Here is an 18,234-nt window from a genome sequence, read left to right as displayed (position 1 = left end):
TCACTTCAAAATTCCTTCTATACAGACCACCACTTCCCTGTTTTTGGAAAAAAATGCAATTGAAATATAAAAATGTAAACAAACTGGCGGTGAGCAAACGCAGCCCTCGCCAGTCGAGTGTCTGTGAAAACAAAACTCCTTGTCTGGGCCACGCCACCTGCGCAGTTCATGTTTTCAGGCACTGATTTCTTTCGAAAAACCACACTAACAAAAGTTCAAGTCAGGGGACAATCAGCCCATGAGAAGAATTTTAAGCTCTGTGTTCAGAGCAGCAAAAAATGTGTTTCAATGCTACAACCAACTGGACGTCAGCCGCCATTAGTCGTGTTGCACTGAAAGGCAGGACACACGGCAAGAGAAGTTTGGATCACCCAGTCGATTCAGATCATTACTGCACCCGTAAAGGGCGAGAAGACAGTCGGCGTCAACATCAGCCTGTTTCTCTGCTTAGAGAAAATGGCAGCAGTACCCTGTGGTGCACACAGTTGTAGAAGAAGAAGGCTCCCAAAACCTTGATTATCCAGAAAAAATGTCCGGTTTAAGCAGCTTAATTTTTAATGATAGAGGACAATTTTATTTAAGTCCTTTACAAAAACACCTGGGCTTTTGTTCGGCAAAATGTAATCAACTGACGTGAGGTACCAAATGAATAGTTTTCCCTGTCTGCCACACCTGTAAGTGGCTGTTCTGTAAAAACTTGATACTGACAGTTTGGATCACATTAATTTCAGCAACAATTAAAAAAAATTGGGGAGAAAATGATTTTAACAAGCCAGCAGACAAGGACGGTCCTCAGAAAGGAGTGCTTTCAGGAAATCCCAGAATATAGGAGACAGGTGGAACAATCTGCAGTACAGAGAGAGGTCGAAGGTCACTCTGAGTCTGACAGGACGATGATCTCATCTGGGTCACACTGGGTGGCCACGTTGACCTGGAAGTACAAGCAGTGGAGGGTGAGGATGTGAGACTTTTTAAAAAATCTTTTCTTTGTAAGAAAATCCGAATTAATCAAATAAAGTTTACAGAATTCCTTCATACCCACAGCAATCCACATATCTTGTCCCATGATGTCACCACATTGAGTTTGATTTTATGTTTTGATTACGATTATTAAATGATGTTCATTTCCAGATGAAGGGATCAACAGAGGACTAAATAGCTATGACAAAATAAACACAAGAATATAATCGAACCTTATTTTCCCCTTTTTTTTCAAATATTGAATGACTGTTGCTTGTGTAGATGAAACGCCAGATTTACTGTTGAAAACAAGCATTTTTAAGGAGTATATTCAAATCCATGCATATTCCAAACCTTGAAAATATAATAGTTAAAATTAAGCGTTGACCAAATGTATACAACTGTTCGAACCCACAGCACGAGAAAACACCTGTCGAACATACTGTATGAACAATCAGAGAAATAAAAGGGGATTTAAATCATTTAGCTTGACATACGGCTGTAAAATACATCACATTGAAGATACCATAAATTCTCATTTACCACCTCTGTGATGTGCACCCACCTTGTTTCTCTTGGGAGGCGGTGTCGACTGCGAGCTGCTGACTATTTCCTGGGTTGGTGTGTCTGCTCGTGTTGACTCTGCCTGCTGCGGAGAATTGCAGCTATAAACACGCATCTCCAGTGGGATCTCTATCTCACTGAGGAGGGGACGATGGACGGATGTAGAGCGGGGTGAGGGGAGAAGGAGGGGAGGAGAGAAATAAAGAGGTAGAAGAAAATCAACGAAAAGCAAAAACATAAAAGATGGTTGAACAACTTTTCCTAATAAAGTAACTCAGAGAAATTGGGACTTTTCTGAACTTATTTGACTGTTCTACTTGTTCCAATTCTTGCCTTACATCCACAATACTGATGAATATTTAACAAAACTCTCATTATGGTAGTGTATTGTGAAAGAAAAAATGTTGATGATTTTTGATTCTGTCGCCGAGTCCTAGGATTTATAAAAGCCATATTTTAGACCAAATACCTCGGTGTAGACATAGTGACAATATTGTAGATATGACTATTGGTACTTTCACAAAATATTAGCACCATGACATTTCTGATAATTAATCATTAGTAATGTGGATAGTACGACTAAGTGGGTAAAGGCAAGTATAAGAACAAGTTGAACAGTCTGGTAAGTTAAAAAAAATTACATCACTTCCCTGTAATGCAGCTTTTAAAACCAGGAAAAGACTTGTGCCATAATCACGATATAACAAAATCTAAGACGGTAGTGATCCACTGATAAAAAAATCTTCTGACATATTTTCTTAATGTCATGCCAACAAAGCTTAAGGTACCTGTCACAGGTGTTTATGCACTTTGTATTTCGGGAGTTCCCTGATGATTCCTCTCTCTTTCTCTTCGACCTGGTTGTTCTGGGGCTGGGAGGCGGCGATGTACCGTTGGTCGTCGTCTGTGTGTGACATTTTTCTATTATGACTGCTGGTGAGAGTGGCTGAGGCACCCTACTGGCTACTACAGTGGAGACCTCATTGGGGTCCTTGGTGACTTTGCTGGTGCTTACCAGCACAACTGAAACATGATTGGAGGAATCCACAGGCTCCTCTAATCCTGCAAGGTTACCATTAGATAACTGCGTGTGGTTGTCAATCTGCATTGGCTCTGATTGGCTTGGGCTGTGTCTAGGGGAGGGCACGTCAGACAGCGGTGATATTAGGGATTTGCTATCATCAGAAAGAGGACTGAGTCCACTTGAGATCGGTTCCTCGTCCTCATCTTTCACACTTTCCCCTGCAGAAACGCTTCCTGACACCTCGTCTGTCTGATCCTCCTTGTTGGTACCATTCGCCTCGTTACTGTCGTCTTGCCCGTTCTCATTATCATCTAGAAAAAGATAAAAAATAAGAGCAATGAAATCTTTTCTCCTCCCGCTGTGCCACCCTTGTCTGATAACAGCATTTATGATACAGGTCCTGGTGGTCAATACTAACTTTAACTCTACTCCAACTGTGTCCAACTGGTAACGATCAAACTAAATTTCAACTATTATTATAATGAACGAGCAGCAGTGTTGCATCAAAGGCAGATTATTTGATGAGTAAGCCAGTTGTTTAAATTGTCATCTAGTAACATCAAAAGTAAAATCATATCAAATCAAATCAAATCGTGGAAATGGAGAATGGTGACATCCTTTGGATTGACCATAACATTTTTAGAATTAAAAATATATATATATGAAATTATGAATTAATATCTCTGCTCAAACCTGGTCCATCCTGCTGAGTGCTGGCCTGGATCTCTTCCTCAATGTCTGGGTCTGATGATTCATCCTCTTCATCATCATCCTCATCCTCCTCCACCTCTTCTTCTTCCTCCTCTGCCACTCCGTTCACCTCTTTATTTTCTTCTTCCTTTTCTGATTTGTGGCCCTGAAAGTAAGACATGTGACGATCAGACAGGACCAGATAGTCAGGAACAAGAAAAAGAAAAAGGCAACAACAGAACCGTCAGAAACAGGATCTGGTGTTGGACTCATAAATAAGGATTAATGCTTAGAATTTCTTGCTTGGAAACAAAAGTGTTGTGGTGGCTGTGTTATTGCTGCTTACTTTCCCAAAAAATATCACTGTTCTGTGTGCTGAACAAACAGAAGATCCATATTATTTTTCCATATACGGTTTTTCCAAATATTTATGTCAATGGAGAAATAATAAAAAATGTTAATGAGTTCAAATACCTGGGTGTGATATTAGACCCCACTCTCACATTCAAAAGCCATATCAAAAAAATGAGCCATACACTAAAATATAACTTATCAAACTTTAGAAACATCAGGAATTCATTAACTGTTGAAGCCTCTAAAACTTATTTCAATGCCATGATTTTGTCTCATTATAATTATTGTATGTCCTGTTGGTCTCAGGCAAGTACATCTGTCTTGAAACCCATCAGGTCACTCCACAAGCAAGCCCTGAAAATCTTAGACAGAAAATCACAACAGTACCATCACTGTGAAATACTTAAGAAATATAAAATGCTTAGCTTCGATAACTTAATGATGTATTCTGATGTCCGTTTAGTGTACAAAATAATCCATAATGTTGCTCCTCCCCCGTTGAAAATCTTTGTTACACTCCGTTCTGAACACTCCATCAGAGCTTCAAGATCTGTCTCAAGCGGAGATTGTAACATGCCTAAGCGTAGCTCTGCCTTTGCCCAATCTGCTTTTTCTTTCAAATCTGTTAAATCGTGGAACAATCTCCCAACTAATCTGAAACTCTGTACAGACTTCAACGTTTTTTCCCGGGACATCAAAAAATGGATCCTAAGTAACCAGTCATGTCAGCATTAATCTTAAACCTAAATTATTTTTAACTTTGTCAAAGAATGAAGTATTTTAATAACTGTATGTTTCTATTTCATTCTGATATGAAATATGTTTTACACCTGTTAGCAATGAGTGTTAGTGATGTGTGAGTGGGCGTATATACGCATATCTGTATGGATGTTTGGTCTGTTATGTAAGTTGACAATTTTTGTCCTTTCTTTTTTTGTTCTTACTCACCTGCCCAGGGACTACGGATGGAAAGTAGCTAGTAAGCTAAATCTGGTACAAAGCATCTTCTCTCATCTCGAGACTTATGTTATTTTGTACATTGTCCCTGATACAAATAAACTTATTATTATTATTATTATTAAACCAAAAGACACCTGTAATGATTTCCCTCCTGCCCCAGATGCTCTCATACCTCCTTCTCTTTGCTGTTTTTCCCCAGTCGTTTGGTCCTCTCCTGCTCCTCTGTGTCCTCTTGCCTGACGGCATACTTGGTGATGACCTCCTCTAGACGTGAAAGACCCAATTCTCTGTTCGACCGCAGCTTCCGAAGCAGCGAGTGGTCCACCAGAGCCGGGTCTGTGGCTTTGGAGGGAGGTGGAGAAAAGAGAGAAAGTGGGGACGTGAGGGGAATGATGAAAAAGAGCAAAGGAACAAGTGAGGACAAGAACAGAAAGGGAGGACAATAATGGTGGACTTAAAAAACAGCACATATCATGTTTTATACATTCAAAAAACTACCTGAACGTATCCAATAATCAATACCCAAATCACAGACAGCTCTCCTCATCAACAATCTTGTTTTGGATACACTGTATGATCGTTGTATTTAAATTACTGAACTTGCTCATGTAGACTAAGTAACACAGTAAACACGGTAAACACAGTTCTTTTGCAAATGACTTCATTTCACCTACCAGCTTTGTAGGTGTCAGTGAGGTGCGAGCCGAAGTTGTACACCAGGTCCAGGTGACGTCTTTCCTGCATGCGGCTCCCAGTCTCCCTGAAAGCCTCCTGGGCGATCTGATTCAGCTGTTTTCTGCTCAGGCACAGGTTGTGGCGCTCATTTGCACGCAGCACCTGCTGGAGGATGTCGTGGTAATCTGGAGGGTTCCTGTGCGCCTCAGGACTGTTGATGAACCGCTCAATCTAACATGAGGAAAGAACGTACAGTCCAGGATCAGAAGCATATCTGATACAGAAATACCAAAGAAACCAGCCCCCTTAACCCAACCACAGTCCATATCCTGACATCAGACACATTGTTATATCTTTGACTTGGTGTCACGTGTAACTTTGTTTCTGTCAGACTTTTATATTTTAGGGATATGCACAAATAAACTGACAAAGCCCTACAACTTCTGCCACTGTCTGTATAGGAGATGTCACATATGATGACTGTTTCTTTAACATCAATATCTGATCCAGACTCTGATTCAATACTTTTATTTAACTCCAAGTTGAAGAAATGTGTATCTGACCTGTTAAAAATAAAGGTCCTGGTTCAAAACTATTATGCTGATATAAAATAAAGTTACTAATATAATATCAAAAAAGTATAACTGAGACATCTCTAAATTTCACTAATATATATCAACTAATTTTTAAGTTCTATCATTTTGTGTTTTGTATTCTGCTCTAAATGTTTTGAAAACCTCAATAAAAATAAAGTTGTAATGGAATCAAAACCTGCAGACAGTAATAATAATGGTGTTCATGCAAGATCGAGGTCTGCAACTGCTTAGTGCTTAGTAATGTTTTGTACTCATGATTCAACATGGTAGATGGTAGGGACAGGGTGCACCTAGTCACACTAATAACAAGCAGTATTTAACTCAGTTTTGTTCAGCTTGTTTCTTTCCAGGACACCTCAAAAAAACATTTAAAACAATAACAACCAGCTCACCTTCTTGTTGATCTCCGGATAACGCGTGCTGTTGTAGGGGATCCTCTGCTCAATGACTCGGCCCGTTAGTGTGTTGCAGCCCTTTAGTTCACACAGCTTTTCATAAATCTTCATCATCTGGACATAAGAAGAGGACAGACAGAAGAGGTGTGACTAGTTACAAAACGTGGTATAACTGTTCTTTTATACCAGCTCCACACTACACCAAACTCCAGCCTGACCTTGCGTTTCAGCTTGTGCTCTTGGATGTATAAAGATTCCTCAGATCCCAGGTCGTCTAAACTGAGCTCGGACTGCTGCAGGCGACAGATCTCGTCGTTGTAGACTTTCAGTAGGTTCTCCAGGTACGCTAGCTGAGAGGAATTAAGAACAGACACAAAGGGTAATATGTGTTTGTCTATACAGAGACTACAGATCAAAAGTTTAGATGTTTGACCCTGGTTGTTTATTTTCTCAAGTTGTATTACAAGAGTGAAAGGAAAATGCAGGGAGAAGAAAACATCAGACGTATGTGAAGTATTAGTTAAGGGATCACTTATATACCTTTATAGCATGTTACAGACAAAACTGTTTTGTGTGGTGTTTTGTTGTTTGAAATCCACTGTACAATCAGCGGACATGGGGGTGTGTGCCTCACAGATATTTAAGAACTGCAGAACTGGCCTGTTCAAAGGGCATACACGCTCTTCGAGACTCACAGACAACCTGACATTGGCTGACAACAAAACTGTCTCCTCTGAAATCATCCGAACAAAATTCTAGTAACTACAATCAGCAGCTGTTTTTTTTCATTATGAGGTCATCATCAGCCAAAAACGATTCAGTAACACCTACTAGTGTTCAACACTAACCTGTTTCCTGGATGCTCTCTTTGCCTTTTTCTCTGCTTCCTGTTCCTCCTTGTTCTCCTCCTCGCCCTCCTGCAGCCCTGAGGTGGATGGTTGCTTATCCTCTGCTGCTGATTTCACCCTGTCCTCCTCTTTATCCATCTTATCTTTAGACTTGTCTTTACTTTTGAGTGTAACAGAGGTAGACGTTATAGAACTTGATGTTGAGGTACAAGGCCCAGGCTCAACTTTGGTGATGATCTGCCTCTTCTTGGCTGCATGCTGTTTGAGTACAGTGCACAGTTCATTGATGTAGACAAAGGTTTTGGAACGGTTTGCCTGGGCACGAGTCAAACAGTGTCCCAAGGTGTTCCTGAACTCCACGGATGACAGATACTCGGGGGAGGCCTTGGAATGCTTCGTTTGGAGGAAGGTCAAGACCTCGGGGCAGTCCTGGGTGAGAGCTGAGCAGTGCTCCACAAACTGTAAGGATGGAAAAAAGAAAACAGGAAGGAAGAGAAGGCAAGGTGACCGAGGAAGGGCACAGCGTGAGGAAGGAAGAAGAAAATAATAAGAACACAAACAGCAACAGCACATTGGTATCAAGTTTTTCCAGTCCACAATCAGTGTATTGTCAATGTAATTATAATCACAACAACAAAACACTGTTAGAAATGATCAGCCACTTGATATTAAAACCTGTGTGTAAACTCACCTCAGTGAACAACCTCTGATTCTCTGCCTGAAGAACATGTGCGTCTTTCTTCGCTGAGGCGAAAGGTGACTGGGTAATGTGGGTAGGGACAGGCTGCTGAGCTTTGAGCGGCAAGACATTTTTTGCTTGCTGCTGAGAGGACGACTTGGAGGCAGAACAGGAGGGCTGAGGACTCTCCTCTTCATCATCATCATCAAGGACTATGATCTTATCTGCCATCGAGGCGGGAGCCACCGCCATCCAAAATGTTGGTTATTCTGCTTTCAGAAAACACAAAAAGTAAGAATATTGATCAGGTCAACGTCATAATGAAATTTACACTGTTCTGGTGGAATGTGAGGAGGGACAATATTTTGTTTGCCCATCAAGGAAGGTAAGCAGTGGCAAAACAGTACGAGTATGGTGTGACATTTTCAACCTGCTGTTGTTTGCTAAACCTGTTCAAGATCCAGATGCTTAGCTTTTGAAGCATGTGTTTTTGCATTATTACAGCACCAGTGACTGGAGCAGCAAAAAAAGGATAAAAGACTTGCAATACAAAAACAACTCTCACATGATAATACACATCAAGATTCATCGAAGTCTGACATCACCAAATGTCATTTCAATTTGAAAGGTTTCCACAATATAAAAAAAAAGTATTTTAATAAACATGTTACCTTGAGAGGTTTGTTGAAAGATTATACAAACCTGACTTTAATTGTGCGAAGTTTAAAGTTATTTTACCGCACAGTGATTTGAAAAAAGTAAAGGTGAAGTCAGCTCAAATTACATGATGATAACATTCATAAAGTTCTCTTATTATCATAAAAACAAATGCGAAGGAGGTTTGTTGAAATTTCCAACGGGAACCTGTTCAGATTGACCCCGACTCTGTCAGTCACGATACTGTACCGCTTTTGACACAATTAAAGGACAAGTTTTAGCTCAAATTATACGATAACATTAAACATTTTCTAATATTTAACCGTAGTCTGCGTCAACACACAGAAACACGGCTATATATTCGCGAATTTTGCCATAGTGCTTTAACATTGATCCTTCATTCATGGGCAAGCAAAGCTGCCATTAAACATGAGCGTCACATTCATGGATTAAGAAATAAGACGAACAGTCAGGCAGCAACGCCCGCTTCCCAACACTTTAACTGAAACTGAACAGACGTGCTCGAAGCTTGTTAACACACTAAGCTACATGACACATGGAAATCACACAAAAGCTCGCGTATAAACACAAAACTTTCAACTGTCACTCATTCTACATATTCACACATACTGACCTCTTGTTTATGGGCTTTGTGACGTGACAACACAAGATGATAATGATCCACCGCGACGCATATTTACAATTCTGTGTTCGAGTTAGCTAACATTAGCATTGGGCAGAAGGAAGCTAGTTAGCTTTGTGATTAGTAAGTGAGCTAAGTAAAAAATAACGAGCCCGCAGAAAAGCCCACATGCTGTTTTTTTGGGTTACATTACTTGCTAGACAAACGCGACCAACTTGAAACCCGTATTTTTAATCCCACAGACTTTCTGTTTAGCAAAACAATGCTCGTCAACTTGGCTATAATGTCGAGTCGAGATCGAAAGTGTACCCGCTCAAGTCGTATCAACATCAATGCCTCTGATTGGTTCATAGATGTTGTATGGTTAGTAATGTCGTTAGCCATTGGTTGACTGTTGACTCGCTTCTTCTTCTTCTTCTTCTTCTTCTTCTTCTTCTTCTTTTTCGTCTTCTTCTTCTTCTTCTTCTTCTTCTTCCAAAAATCAACGTTAAAGTTGTTTTTCTATACATCGATGTCACAATTCAGGGATTAAATTGAAACCTACAATTTTTAATTACATAAATAAACAAATGTATGAAACGCCGATTTCACGCAGTTCATGACATAAGAAAAACATGCTTAAAATTTAGCAATTAATCTCATAAATCACGAATATATGGTGTGTGGATGGGTAAAAACACTTCGGCTTTATGTAACATTTTATTAATTTGTATTATCTATTAGGAATCTAGGTCTTAATAACATTCAAAAACAAAACTGCGCAAGCACCTTGTAGTTTTATTCTGAAAAAGACAACGGAAGTCACACGATCTCATTGATGCCGTTTTTTTTGGTGTGATAATCAGATACTACTTAAATGTTTACACTAGTGTAGTCAGTTTGTATTTTAGCACAGTCAGACTTTGCAGTATTATGAAGGTCTATACAATACAATGTGTCACACCAGCATGTTTGAGAAGACACAACCATCTATAAACAGGAGACCGGGAGCAGCATGTTTTAAGAAATGTGTTTATTACACCTAAAATGCAGACTTCACTTATGATTTTAAAACTTTTCAGAATTTTACCTTCAGTAGATTTTTTTGCCCCGCTTGTACCATTTCCTTCACATTTCTATGTAAGTTTAATTTTGCATTAGCCCAGGCTGTTGAAGCGTCATTCTGCTATAAAAAAATCCAACACAAAAAGTCACAATATACACACATTATAGTCTCTGTATTTACAAAAAAAAAATCTGTTTGTGGGTTTGGACTGTTTAGTTTGTTTAGTTTAAAATGTGTATATAAACACATCATATAGACGCATTAACGTCTCATATCATTTTAACATTCCTCCAAGTTCCTGACTCTTTTCCAGTGTAAGTAACAAGACACAGTATTTAAACAGTGGGAGGCCAATATGATATAACAGTTATATCGCTTTAAAGTGGGAGATTAAAGAAATATAACAACACACATGTTTAGATTGAGCAGAAACCATTTTCAGAAAATTATCGCTGGTACCCAAGCACAACGGTATGTCTATCCCCAAACATTATTAATGGATGTGCAAAATAGTAAAAATTACCAACTGAGACAGCATTGAATATCCCAAGCAAGCTTTTCTCTCAATCTATAAAAAAACTCAAAACACACAAGGTTTTAAAAATGACAAAGCTGTCTGAATGAATAGATGGACAACCGCTCTTGAACCCCATCCAAGATATCAAAACAGAAAGGTTTGTTGGATCAGTATCGCACTTCCATAGCAGTTGACTTCATTCTTCCTTACTTGTCTTTCTGTAAGTGGAAGAAGTGGAAAGTTAATAGTGAGAGGAGACATGCAAAACACCCAGGAGCAGCTCCGAGGTTGTAACATACGAGTGGACAAGTAGTGCACTTATGTAAAGACAATCAGAATTATACGTTTTTTGTATTAGTGTTTGAAAAAGTAACCTTACCTTGTCTTGTTTATCAGCCTCACCCGAGCCTATGTACAGCAACATAAAAGACAAAAAGTCATAAACAGAAATCAAATTAAAATATATTACCGAATCTTCTTTCAACATCATTCATCCCATACTCTGTATTGTATACTGTATAATTTTAACTTTCTATTTCAGTATGTTTTAGTTTTGTTGTATCAAGATAGCACCAAGTCTTCATGTATCTTCAAATTTTTGAACTGGTGCAACAAAGTAAATAATTATTATTACTGTCAGTTTACAATGTTCCTGGAATATTTGCTACCTGAGCTGGTGATGGTCCAAGAGACGAACTTGATAAGACCGTAGAGCACTAGTGCCACACCGACCATTGCCATTGAGTCCTCAATGGAGGGAGCGCTGAATCCTGAAAAAAACAGATGACAGAATTCAAGTCTTGATTGATTCTCATTTATCTGACGAGCATATCTGGCAAGAAAATACATTTTTTTAACCTTGAAGTCCATTTTTACTGTCCCATAGGAAACAATTACCAATATCTAGCTCAATGAGAACCAGTCACTTCACAGCAAATGTCACAATCTTAAATGATGACTTGAAATGATGATATTGAGGTCGTGACTGCTTGTGTCATGTATCGTAAGCAGCTCAAGTATCTTATGTAGCTGAATGCAGGCGTCAGTGATATGATCTCTGCAAAGAGTTTACATAATTGGATATCTAAGCAGGCAGAGACATTCCCAGTAAAACAAAGTTCAGTATCTCTTAAGGCTGCAAAGTTTGATAGGGTTTTGCTCTAATTATAAAGTGTAATCACATTAAAATACAAATTAGTATTGTCGCCAAAAGGATTTGATAAAAAACAATAAAATTACCTATGACATTGAGGGACACGCTGGCCCGTCGTGTGCCTCCAAGATGGGCAGCCACACAGGTGACCTCCCCTCCTCTGCCCAGGTCCAGGGTGGTTGTGTCGAGGTCCAGCCGGGTGGTCTGGCTAAAGGTCCCATCCCAGGCCTGTCTGTGGCCGCTAATGCTGCCTGATCCCAGAGGCCTGGACTTCCCATCAGCGCCTTTAAACTCCCAGCTCAGCTCCAGGGAGAGGGGGGCGAAGCCGGACGCCTCACACTGGATGGTCAAAGTCTGGCCGGGAACAGCGAGGGGCAGAGGGGACGGGTAGATGGAGAGGGAGGGAGGTTCTGGGTAGAAGGAGCAAAGAAAAGAGGGAGATAATGAGGAAGAGTTAATAATCTGGTGCCCGATAAAATCTTACAATGTGCTCTTGATTTTCTAACTGAATAGTTTATTTCAGTGCTGTTTGATTGTAAATACTTAACAATAACAGGATGTATGTGACAGTGCATGAATGCCAACATGGACACTCAGTGGTGCACTTGAGCATTTTACTCAGTCTAACATCGTCTCCAGATTTGATTAATGCTTCAGAGAGAGGACACTCTGCTTTTAAGTACAGGTCCAGGGTTAGAAACAGAATTGTGCAGGTTTTTCTATAATCACACAACAAGAAGTACAAGCTTTTTCTCCTACCAACAATCTCCAGCTCCATCGCCACCTGAGCCACAAGGTACGGCAGATACGTCGTACAAATATACAGCCCGGAGTGACGCACTTTGGCCTCCTGCAGGACCAGGGATGCATTTCCCTTCTCGTGCAGACTCTCAATGTCCAGCATGGCCCCTTTCTCCTGTGTGTCAGCCAAGCGGTCTGTCTTGCCGTCATAAGCCAGAACCAAACGGCCGTCGCCTCTGAACTGATAACGCCACTCTACGGCAAAACCCGACCCGGATAGAGGTGAGGTGGGGTCAACCCAGAAGTTGCAGTCCAGCAGCACTGGTTCACCAAGTCTGGCTTGTACCGAGACCGTTTTACTGGTCACACTCAGGATCACTGAGGAAACAGAGAAGAGAGTCAAACAACCACAGACTGAGTTCAGACATAATTCGTTCATAAAGGTCATCGATTCAACTGGTTTTCTGTGACATCAGTCATTACCATCGTGCTCCTTGGAAGCCTTGGGAGCGCGCGTGATACTGGAAACCGTCAGCTGTTTGTTGAGGCCCTGATAGGAAGTTGAAAACCAATCAGCTTGCAGGTATATGGGACTTAGGGCTGAGTCTGTGAGTGGAGCAGCCCATTTGAGGCTGGAGGGCTGTGGCAGGAAGGGGTTGATCTCACACTGGGGCTTCTCGATGGATCCCCTGGGAGGGTTCAGAGAGCTATGGCAGAGAGTCGCGGCTGGGTCTGAGGAAAGAGGAGTCAGGAGGGTAAACATTGTCATTGACAAAGGAAAGAGGTCGATCTAGTGAGGGTAAGGATGGAGAGATAAATATTAGGCCTGTCTGCAAAATGTCGCCAAAAACATAATAAAGATCTGTCTAAATTAGGAAAAGAAACCTTCCCAAAACATTTTTTACAGGACATAATGCATAAAAAGTGCCTGGAGTAATTTATAATTATTTTATTTCCAGTGACATTCACATAAATATCACATAAATATATTTTTCACAAGTTTGATCTGCTACTGGTTTTTATTGTACAATCCTGTATCATAGGATGAAAATAAAACTGAACCTTGCACCTTGTATTGGTAACAAATTTGCGACACTAACTGTATCTACACATAATGAACAGCAGAGAGCATAGACCCACACACGTGCATGCGTACAAAATGATATCCTGTATATACAGGAAGCTCCATGCACACTCACCATCAAGCACACCTAAATAAACATGTGGTTAAACACGCTGTACAGTGTGTCATTTTGAACTAACCTGTAACGAAGTACACTCTGTCAGCGTTGATGTCAGATGGGACCTTCTGGGAATCTGCACTGTGGCTGTGTGCGTCTGTTCTGATGTGAAGCAGGGATTTCTCCTGGCTCGTAGCTGCAGTTAAACCTCCTCCTCGACCCGCCTTCTCCTGCACAAACCAGCACTCCAACACTGGACAGCTGCTGCTGCAGGCTTTAGACAACCGAGAGAACAATTCAATTACAATAATACAAAAATACAGTGACACAGGAGCATAATAGTACAATTACACTACGTTCTTGTATTATAGTCCACAGCAATTCACTATTCTTCAGTGGAGACCCTCCAAAATTCCAATAATATTTACCAATTAATCTTAATTTTGATACAGAGTGTGTCTAGTGTACTTCCGAAACCCTATTACAGAATTAATCTCATGAATGCAAAATAAATTATTATATAATTATTAATAAGTGTAACATGCTACATAAGGCCTTGAAGAAACAGTTAGACAAGAAATAATATTTAAACTTTCGGTTTATATTCAGAAAACCAACTGTTTCTCTCAGTGTTTTAGAGTATTGCAGTTTATTCTCATTCTGTCTCATGACTTTGAACAAGTATTCTGACAAACTGAGCGGCTTTTACCGGAGGAAAGTTCAGCCTCCTCTTTCCCTTTTGTTTTCACTCGTTGTAATATTACGTTGTTTGGATTTAAGATGTCTCAATCGTATCAATTAATCGAGTTGAAGACGACATGAATTGTTTCCTCTGATGCTCTGTCGTGAGCCACTAGGTGTAACAGTTTCAGCCACGAGGGGGCGCTCATCCACTGAGGGCTTCACACCAAACTCCGTTTAGAAATATACCGTAATTTAACGTAATCTATGTTAAACTTAAATATAAGTGATTAATAGGAAGTTAATTTCGACATGTTATTACTTGACTGGATCTTGTGCTGAATTCGGCGTATATACTTTAACTTTAACTTCACTTTAAAAACCCTGAATTTTACAGTTTAACTGGGAGTCGTTTTGCACACTGTAACAGTACATTGTCAAATTATGGCAGACAGCATAACGTCAATGACTTGTTGGTATATACAGATGGTCTCTTAAGTAATATACTCTATATACTATGCACGAGAAAAGCATAAGTACTATTAATTCGTGTATTGGGCCAGGACGACGCCACAGCAGACACGACAGACATCTTTTTAAAAATCGACAGATAAAACTCTGACATTACCTTGGATGAGGCCGATAACTGCAACCAGGGACAGTTTGTAGATTGTAGAGAAGTCAGTCATGATTATATGTCTTCTCCCTACTGTCAGATGTGACTTTTAGCTGTTATCTCTCGGACGAAGACGAGTTTAGCTGGCTGGTTTTCCCCTTCCTCTCCGTGCTCATTTTACTTTCACTTTTACCCGCACCGAGCTCTCCAAGTGAGCCAGACAAAAAATAAAATATCCGGCCATACTTTCAAAATAAAACCGCCACAACCAACGCTGTGCGACGTCAAACACAACAAATATGATGTTATAATTAAAACTGACTGGAAACTTAAAGGCAAATCCTTCAGCAGAGGTTGAAATCGTGCCAAGTGTTGAATGAGAAGTTCTCATGTTTTACAGGTAGATGGCGCCCTCTGACAAGAAATAATCCACTTTCTACTCTCAGGCCTGTGTGTCCTTTCTTTGCTTCCCCGGGCTGTTAACCGGAAATAAAAAATATCCTGCAACTTACATTTTATTGCAACTACGTGTGGTTAGAGTATGTGCACAGCTGGTGAGTGTGCAGCTTCACTCCTTTTACGCAGAAAAGGGAAATGGTGTGCAAACTGCAAAAGCAAATGGACATGCGACAGAGGTCACATGAGGACACGAGAGACGGAAACTATTTATAGACCTGCACAAATAAACCAATGTCCTTCATATCCAGATCTTGGCAGCTGGTTTTGTGTGTCTTTAACATGCAGATTTTGTTTTTATGATATCTAATTTCCATCCAATACTGTATATTCATCAAATGGGTTATTTTCCCTTCTGTAATGCAGTGTGCGCAGTTTATGACTGACATCATTTGGTGTTTTCACTGATGCTCATCTTTGATTATTTTTCTGCAGAACATATTTTCATCAGCACCAGATGAATGTGGAAAAACGAGGAGGACAAGGACATTACAGACAGATCACTGAACAACAACTTCTTCCTGATGTGCGCGCCAAAAAATGCAGGTCATGCCAGATCTCCTGAGTCAGAAACACCGAAACGAAACCTAACAGACTCATCACGTGATTTCCCAGAAACAGCACCGATGGGCTGTGCGTGTCTCTGACCAGTGGAGGAGCTCTTACTCTACATTAGACTCCTGAAATGACAGATATCATCGCTGCCACGCAGTTTATACCAGAAACACTTTGTTAATCTACTTCATACCAGAAACAGGAGCAGCAGGTTTTGGCAGAGAGACAGTTTATCAAGTTGCATTCTGGGAGGGATCAGTGTGACTTGCTGCTTCTGCCTGTTTACAATAAATAAAGCATGCTGTTATCTGGACAGTGTCATTTTTTTGTGGTTATAATAGCCACAAATGAAAACATATAAACTCTTACATTTCTCCAGCTTCTATACTTTACATTTCTATTTGGTGAAAGAGAATGGGCTGTGTGTTAGGAAGCACATTGTTCGGGATACGTGGGAGCAAATAGGAACTGAGCTCTCATAAGATAGAAATAATATTGAATAATAATTTTTTAAAAATGAATTATTCAATGTGATGATATAAGCGGGTTAAAACTAACTTGTATTGCAGAGGAAATACGCACCACATTCTCTCTGAATGACAGTGACCATGTCAAACCTTTTCATATTTATATTAAATAACTGTTGTTGTGATCTACTCTACACAATTGTTGCAATAAGTGGGCTTCTGTGACTCAGTAATGAAGTGAAGTCACTTATAACGGAAACATCCCAGACTCCCTTACAAATAGCGTGATTTTAAGAAATGTTGCATCATGAGGAGAAACTTGACCGACTTTGTGAAAAAGCTACGGCAAAATTTAAGTAATTGGTGCCTTCTTGTAAAATCGGCATTAAATACAAACCATTGAGATGTTTCCTTCCTTGTAAAAAATGACAGTTTTTGCCGGCATCGCTACAAAAGCCTGTCTGTGTCCGTGTATGAAGTGCGACGTACCTGCCAGCAGCGGTTTGAACACTGTTTCGACTTATTTCCTCATTTACACGAAATGTATAAAGGAGTATAACCTATAACAAATCCAGTAAACGATAACTAACTTAAGTTACTCCTTTGGAGAACAAAATGGAAAAAGTCACCAGACTCTCTTAATAACGCTCAATTTTGAAACTTGCTGCGGTAGAAGAAACTGTATAAACCATGTTAAACGCTGTATATAATATATTCTGAACTATTTAGTCCTTCCTGTTTATTCGGCAAATGTTTTCCTGTTATTTATATATCTCCACCCTAACATTAGAGAGGGTTTGTTATTTTAGAGACACACAGAAAACTCAGTTTGTTACTCGAACCCCAGCAGATTCCCAATTGGCACTGCAGTGACTTTCATGTCAGAGAAACAACAAAGAGAGAAACAAACATGGCAGCACACTGTTGTCCTCAGAGTGAAGGGTGTGGTAACTGATAGCTTGCACTGAATTGCATTTGCATGGATGACGTCATACTGTTTGAATCTTAGCAGTAAGTCTTGCAGAGCTTTTCTGTTTTTCAGTGCAACACAAGAATCCTTTCTAATATATATAAAAAAGATTGTGCTGACAATGCAGTCAAAACTTAATGCCCTATTCTGCTGGGAGAAAATGAAGTGACATGTGAATCTTCATTGGTAAATTAACAGATTTAAAAAACAAATGACTGTGGGGATAACCACATGAGGTTTTATAAATATTGAGAGACTTAATTACATCACATCAGTTAAACTTGGTGTTGTTGCACATATCCCAGATGTTCTCTGTCTAACATACTGGTGGATGAAACTCTACTCTTTCAGTAAATATCACTATAATGTTAAACAGTGCAAGTCCTGTTCACTCTGAGTTTATGTAAGTAACACCAAACTAGTGTAATTTTAATTGTATATTCTTCACAACTGTATTGTATTTTCATGCTGTAGTCCAGTTATGTTTGTGTGAATTATTCCTTAATTTCCACCACAGCACTGAAAAAGGTCAGAGCAGCTACTTATCTGCTTTAAAATAACCTTTTCAATCTTGTTTCAAACTTTCTTCATCATTACAAAAGGCTGTTTTCCAACATCTTTGTTAATATCACAGGGAATAATGCATGGATCTTGGTTTTAAAAAATCAGGCTTATTTACAGTATCTGTGTACAATTTGATGTGGTGTGTGTAGCGGAGATAATGGGAATTCAGAAAGGTACCAGTGGTTATAACATGTCTCTCATAGCTTGAGAAGTGTATCCAGATCTGTGGAGAGAGTAAACTCG

The 18,234-nt window shown here is 39.8% G+C and overlaps 2 protein-coding genes across 2 annotated transcripts; both read right to left on the bottom strand.

The window, feature by feature from the left end:
- Positions 1–537: 537 nt before the first annotated feature.
- On the bottom strand, positions 538–9,333 carry daxx (death-domain associated protein). Its single transcript, XM_073484030.1, has 11 exons — positions 9,037–9,333; positions 7,758–8,014; positions 7,067–7,525; positions 6,437–6,568; positions 6,216–6,332; positions 5,227–5,458; positions 4,725–4,894; positions 3,242–3,404; positions 2,313–2,859; positions 1,526–1,661; positions 538–931 (listed from the first exon to the last, which is right to left on the bottom strand). The coding sequence occupies exons 2-11, from the start codon at positions 7,995–7,997 to the stop codon at positions 872–874; spliced, it is 2,256 nt and encodes a 751-aa protein (XP_073340131.1). The 5' UTR covers positions 7,998–8,014; positions 9,037–9,333; the 3' UTR covers positions 538–871.
- Positions 9,334–10,040: 707 nt separating this feature from the next.
- Positions 10,041–15,377, bottom strand: tapbp.1 (TAP binding protein (tapasin), tandem duplicate 1). The gene is made up of 8 exons (XM_073483053.1): positions 14,992–15,377; positions 13,765–13,956; positions 12,985–13,233; positions 12,520–12,879; positions 11,847–12,170; positions 11,276–11,377; positions 10,987–11,015; positions 10,041–10,825 (listed from the first exon to the last, which is right to left on the bottom strand). The coding sequence occupies exons 1-8, from the start codon at positions 15,050–15,052 to the stop codon at positions 10,814–10,816; spliced, it is 1,329 nt and encodes a 442-aa protein (XP_073339154.1). The 5' UTR covers positions 15,053–15,377; the 3' UTR covers positions 10,041–10,813.
- Positions 15,378–18,234: the final 2,857 nt, after the last annotated feature.

This window comes from Pagrus major, chromosome 16 (genome assembly GCF_040436345.1).
Source record: "Pagrus major chromosome 16, Pma_NU_1.0".
In the NCBI taxonomy this organism is placed as follows: Eukaryota; Metazoa; Chordata; class Actinopteri; order Spariformes; family Sparidae; genus Pagrus; species Pagrus major.
This window is presented reverse-complemented; position numbering and strand designations above follow the sequence as displayed.

Excerpts from the sequence above, each read along its gene's own strand:
- daxx (XM_073484030.1), bottom strand. The coding sequence starts at position 7,997 with ATGGCGGTGGCTCCCGCCTCGATGGCAGATAAGATCATAGTCCTTGAT. Across the intron at positions 6,569-7,066 it reads AGAGAGCATCCAGGAAACAG|CTAGCGTACCTGGAGAACCT; the intron begins GTTAGTGTTGAA and ends AATTCCTCTCAG. Across the intron at positions 5,459-6,215 it reads ATCCGGAGATCAACAAGAAG|ATTGAGCGGTTCATCAACAG; the intron begins GTGAGCTGGTTG and ends TCCTCATGTTAG.
- tapbp.1 (XM_073483053.1), bottom strand. The coding sequence starts at position 15,052 with ATGACTGACTTCTCTACAATCTACAAACTGTCCCTGGTTGCAGTTATC. Across the intron at positions 12,880-12,984 it reads GGCTTCCAAGGAGCACGATG|TGATCCTGAGTGTGACCAGT; the intron begins GTAATGACTGAT and ends CTGTTTCCTCAG. Across the intron at positions 11,378-11,846 it reads CGTGTCCCTCAATGTCATAG|GATTCAGCGCTCCCTCCATT; the intron begins GTAATTTTATTG and ends TGTTTTTTTCAG.